The sequence below is a fragment of the Urocitellus parryii genome, chromosome 2, assembly GCF_045843805.1.
Source record: "Urocitellus parryii isolate mUroPar1 chromosome 2, mUroPar1.hap1, whole genome shotgun sequence".
NCBI lineage: Eukaryota > Metazoa > Chordata > Mammalia > Rodentia > Sciuridae > Urocitellus > Urocitellus parryii.
In genome coordinates, this window is record NC_135532.1 from 34450214 (window position 1) to 34456213 (window position 6000).

General features: G+C 34.4%; 1 protein-coding gene across 1 annotated transcript in view; it reads left to right on the forward strand.

Moving 5' to 3' along the window:
- Positions 1–5434, forward strand: part of Cog6 (component of oligomeric golgi complex 6) — a 72680-nt gene extending 67246 nt beyond the window's left edge. The window contains exon 19 of the mRNA XM_026408750.2: positions 4337–5434. Within this exon, the coding sequence (XP_026264535.1) occupies positions 4337–4484 (148 nt within the window). The 3' untranslated portion in view covers positions 4485–5434. The remainder of the gene's footprint in view (positions 1–4336) is intronic.
- The last annotated feature ends 566 nt before the right edge of the window (positions 5435–6000 follow it).

Genomic DNA, 6000 nt, shown 5'->3' on the forward strand with positions numbered 1-6000 from the left:
TTTTACTATTCCTTCCTTTTTATTTTTAGAAGTAATTATAATGTAGTTTATCCCTTACCTTAAAAGTATATGTAAGCATCTATTGGTCATTTGTCTACCTACCTACCTGCCTATCATATCATCATTTAGCAAACCCAATCCCTCAAAATAATGTCTGTACATGTGTAGGTAAATAGACACATAGAAATTTCTTTTTAAACAGGAGTTCATTAAAATGCTCTTATTTTTCAATTGAATAGTATAATTTAAAAGCTGAAAGTGTCTTATAATATTGTCTAGTTAGTACTTCACAGTAGAGGGATTAATCCTGGAAGTTAAAGGCAACAATAGTGGTGGAGCTTCACCTGAGTCTTCTGACAGCAGTTCCTTCACTGTGCCATTCTGTTGCACTGTGTTAGATGGACCTCTCCCTGACTTTGGGGGTGATGGATGAACCCTGTTTTGTTCAGAACTGTGGAATCACACTATCAGTCAGAGCTCTTGCTCTTTACACTTTGAATTTGACGTGGATTCACTTCAGAGAATCTCCCTTTCCCTCTTGTCTCTATCTGGTTGGCTTTAGCAAGCTGACTGGGCAGAGGGAAGTTTCTTTTGCTTCCCCTTTTTTTCTGACTTCATGAAAGACTTATTTTCTTTACCAGCTTTGCTAACTTTTCATCTTCCACAGCATATCTGTGTTCATTTTTAGTCTCTTTACTGAAGAAGCCCTATTCCACCAAATACCAACATTCAAAAAGTCTCGCTTGGTTTTATTGGTGTGGTCTTATTTATCTTTGTTTTAGCAATATTGCTTTATTCTGTTTTTCTGTATTGCAGACTTATGGGTTTTCAGCTACATTGTGAATTGTAGACATTTTTAGCTAATTTATCTTAGAAACAGAAATGTGCTTTAAGTTATAACTGAATTAATATATGTAAATTTTTTCATTATTAGGATTAGAAAATAAAATTTAAAATTTACAGCAGAGTTTTCAATAATTCTAATTTATCAGTTTGTCTCAATTTTTAAAGTTTATTTAATATTCATACCTTATTCTGATTTTTAACTTCAATTAAAAAGAAATAAAGAAAATGTATATAAATATATACAAATGAGTATTATTCAGTCATAAAAAAGAATGAAATTAGAACATTTGCAGGAACAAATAGATATTACTGAAGATCATCATGTTAAGTGCAGCAAGCCAGACAAGTGTCACATGTCTTCTCTCATATATGGAAGCTGGAGGTGGGGGGCCTATCTTCATGTCTTCAATGAAGAAGGGGAGTGGAGAGTAAGGAGATATGTTAGGGAATCCAGTTGATCAAACTATGTTATGAGCATGTACAGACATACCACAACGAAAGCCACTATCTGTATAATTAACATGCACCAATAGAAAAACAACAGCCTTATTTCTGTATGTTTATATACTAGCAAATATACCCTGCATTCAGATTAAGTATAGATTTTTCAAGTATGAGGTGTAATGAATGCCATGGCAGCCCCTCAAATCTGTCATGTTGCTCTAAGTAAAGAACTAAAAACAGTTTTTCTAAAATCGAGTATCTGCCTTGTTACAAAATGGTTATCAAATGTATATTATATCTGACAGTTGTTTCAAAGCCAGTTTATAGTATTTTTCAACTATTAATTTATTAGAACTAATCTTACATCATTTGTTGCATTCATTGTTAGTTCAGTTAATTATACGAAAGATCTGCAGTCAGTAGATCACAAAACATCCTGGAGTCTCATCTGGTTAAGTAGAGTTCCAAACCAGATTCTACCTTTATCCCCTCTAGCAGAAAGGTGGTACAGACCCTAATATCAGTCCACTTTTCTCAGAAAACTTACTAAGTGCATCTTTTTTTCTACCTACTCTAATTTTGGAAGCTTCAGCAATATATGGAAAATGTCAAGTTGCTTTAGTTTTAAATAAAATTTTAGTTGCTAAGGATATAGGATCTCATCAGAATGAGGTACTGATGATCCAAGATCATAGGTGAACTTCCCTCCCCATTCCACCCATCTATTTATGTCCGAGGCCATGAATATATATTTCCACAGATAGCCATCAAATATATTATTTGGTCTATTATTATAGTTCCCAGGAAAACAACTTAAAGAATATGTTTTGTTGATTGTGATTTCTTGGCATTGACTTGTATATGACAACACAATTTGTTATTACCACCATCACTGTTACATTAGTCTGATCACATAGTATACTCGACTATGTGGAGAGAAAGCTCGGCCTGAAATAGCCATTAACCCAGTATTTATGAGAAAGAATGATGGCTCAACGACCCAGAAGTAGGGCTACTTAAATTCATGAAAAGTTATTTTTCTCCTTCAGTCATTCAGTGAGCAATTACAGTATCCTGGGTTTTTAGGGAACAAGAATATGAACCATATCCAGTTACTTGAAGTTTTGCAGGATAGCTGAGGTATGAATATCTTATATTTGTATAGTTTCAGATGTTTTTAAAAGTATATTTTGACATTTTAAGAGTGAGCTCTTTTGTAGTTGGTATATAGATTTGATGTGGAACTCTCCCCTCCCTCAGCATAAAGCTATTAGGATCTGAGAATCAAGAAAATGTAGAAACTTAAAGTTTAAGGAGTGGTAAATGCCATAAGAGGAACAAAGAAAGTGCCATGGATGTTTCAAAAAGGAAATGATTGTTTCTAGCTCTGCAGATCAGAGACTTCATGGATGAGAGTACATTTTTACAGAACATTAGGACATTTAAAGTAGTTGGAGGCAAAATGGTTATCAAATGTATATCAGGCAAATGGAGGAGTGAGTACAAGAACTGAAGTCCCCAAGCTCGGAGCAAAGAGAGCAGTGAGGAGCTGCATTGGACTCCAACTGAGAGAAGTGATCCAGAAAGTACTTGAGGGGGGAATGTTGATTTCTCTGAAGCCACCAAAGCTCCTCAAAGACAGCGGGTAAAGGAGAGACTTGATTAAAAGTCTGCTTCAGAAAGGTGTATCTAACAGCAGTGCTTACAAAGTACTGAGTATGCGAAAGATGGGAAAGGGGAAGACCAAGTAAGAGTGTTCTTAGTCCTCTAGGCAAGAGATGATGGGACTCAGTGATGCCATTAACAGAAATAGGAAACATTACAAGAAAAGTAGTTATAAAGCTTGAAAAGCATATTTTTTATGTAGTTTTTGTAAAAATTTGGAAATAGAGATTGGCATTCTCAGGACCAGGAATAGTGATGCATGAATAGTTCAAGCAGCTGGGGAAAAAAGAAGGTGTCACAACAATATGGAGGGAGGTGATGGCAGATTTAGAAAACCCAGTGCTCTTCTCTAGCGTGATGATTTTTAAAAACATTGCAAGGCTGCATCTGTTGTTCTTCCAGGTGCTTTTTTAGAGCTGTGTGAGAATGCTGCAGTTTGTTCCAGGCAAGTGTCATGGTTAGCCTGGTGATGATATCCAGACCTTTTGGAGGAGCCTAGGAGATGTGGTCTCAGCGTAGGGCCTCCAGGTGAAATGTCACTTTACTGTCAGTTAGAAAAACATAAAAGCTTTGATAAGTAATTACAAACTTATTTCTTTAAGGTTAATGTATTAGTAGTCACTTTTGCAAAATCAATACATTGATGGAGGTCACAATTCATTTCTTGTTTAACTGTCTACTAAGATGGCCCTTGACTTATAATGGTTTGACTTAGGATTTTTCAACTTCATGTTGTTGCAAAAAGTGTTACATTTTCAGTAGAAGTTTTGAATTTTGATCTTTTCCTAGACAAGCAACATGCACTGTAGTATAATCATGATTTTGTGCAGTAGTGAGCTACGGCTCCCCGTCAGCCTCGTGATTGTGAGAGTAGACAGCTGAATACAGTTGTCCGCTATAGTGTAGTGTTCACTGCTTGAAATATTCAGTACTATATTATAGAATAGGCCTGTGTGAGATGATTTGGCTCCAATAAGTGATCTGAGCATGTTTAAGATAGGAGGTTCAATAGGTCATCCTACCTTAAGTGCATTTTTGATAAATGATATTTTCAATTCACAGTAGGTTTATTGAGTGTAATATGGTCATAAACAGAGAAGCATCAGTATAGCCTGACACTGTTATTTCCCTAAAGATAGAGCACTGAATAAAACACAGTCCCTGCCCTCTGGAACCTACATAGCAATGAGAAAGACTTTAATAAATGATAAATATTTTAAAATATCTTTTATTCCCAAACCAAGAAAATAACTTGTAGTTGTGCAATGATTTTTAAGTAGTAGTGGAGGTTTGGTAAATGTGGAAATGCATTGATTCAAATAGGAAGTTTCTGTATAATTCCTAGTGATCATGTGTTCATGTTTTGTTTGCTTGTCCACAGAGAGCAAATTGTAAAACAGTCTACAGAATTGATCTGCAGAGCCTATGGTGAAGTGTATGCAGCCGTGATGAATCCAGTCAATGAATACAAAGATCCAGAGAGCATTCTGCACCGGTCACCCCAGCAAGTGCAGACACTGCTCTCCTGATTGTCTTCCTTGGTTGTGTTAGCAAAATATCACTTCCCTAAAATACTGAAGGTTGTTTTGTTTTTCCATCTATTTATCTTTGAAATTTCTGAGTTACAGATTTCTTTGTACCATAAGATTGTATAGGTCCCAGTAATTTTTTTCCATTTTCAATTGTATGGAAGTAACTAGACATTGACCTTTGTTAGTATTGTATGCATCTTCTTTCTGGATAAAGTTATTCTCTTCTTTGTTAACTACCTCTCCATCTCTGCAATTTCTTCTTTATTCTGGAACATAAAATCTATGGCAAAAAGTAATATGAAAGGTTTAAGGATAGTTTTAAAAAGACTAATTCTAAATTAACACCAAATTTTGTTAAAACTATCATTAGTTATAGTAAATGCATCTTTACCTGAAGATTTCTTTGCATTCTTGTTATTAATGTGAGTATGTAGACTAAATAGTTTTATTGAATGTTTGTTCCCAAAATTACTATTCTAAATGGGTGTTGAGAGAGAGGAAAATAACAGTGGATTGTGTTGCTGGTATATATAGCAATAGTCTCATTTCTGCTTTACTTTCACACATAGCACATAAATGGTTATATACTTTTTAATGTCATTTTAAATATATACTCAGCTAAAAGGGAGAACAAAGAAAGTAATTTAAATAGGTTGGAGTCTACTCTGAATACCCTGGATGGAATTCAAAGTAGAGCTCATCACTTTGCTGTTTTAGATGTGTAGGTATCCTGAGCTACATGTTAGTCTAGTATTTAAAGATAGCATTTGTCATATAGTGTGGGTCCTAAATATAACCAAAGACAAATTTATCTGGTGTTCAGACCAATATGAATTATTTTGGAGCAAAAGAATTACATTATCCATTTTGGTGAAAGTATATAATTGTATTATTTTCTCTACAATAAATATATGTGATATATGTGAAAAATAAAGCATAATACAAATTCAAAGCTTAAATTTTTACATATTTTATTTGTTCTATGAAAAACAATTGATACCATTAGTGAATTCCTTTTTTTTCTAAGAAAAAAAAATGTATTTTTCTTTTTATCTGGTTTTCTCAAGTACAATATTGAACTATTTCTAGAGCAGCATTCTTTGCCATACTTTTGTATATCTTGTTAACTTATTTTTGGAAAAGGTATTAATAAAAATATAGGGCAAGGGCTGGGGTCGTGACTAAGTAGTAGAGTGCTTGCCTAGCGTGTGTAAGGCACTGGGTTTGATCTCCGGCACTACATTAAAAAAACAAAGAAAGAAACAAATAAAGGTATTGTGTCCATCTACAACTAAAAAAAATTTAAGAGTGTGTGTGTGTGTGTGTGTGTGTGTGTGTGTCATATATATATAACAGCTGAACATTGGAGCGCATGCCTATAATCCAAACAGCTCAGAAGGCAGAGGCAGAAGGATCACAAGTTAAAGTCAGCCTCAGCAATTTAGAAAGATCCTGTCTAAAAATTTAAAAAGACGAGGAATGTGATTCAGTTGTTAAGTATCCCTGAATCTTT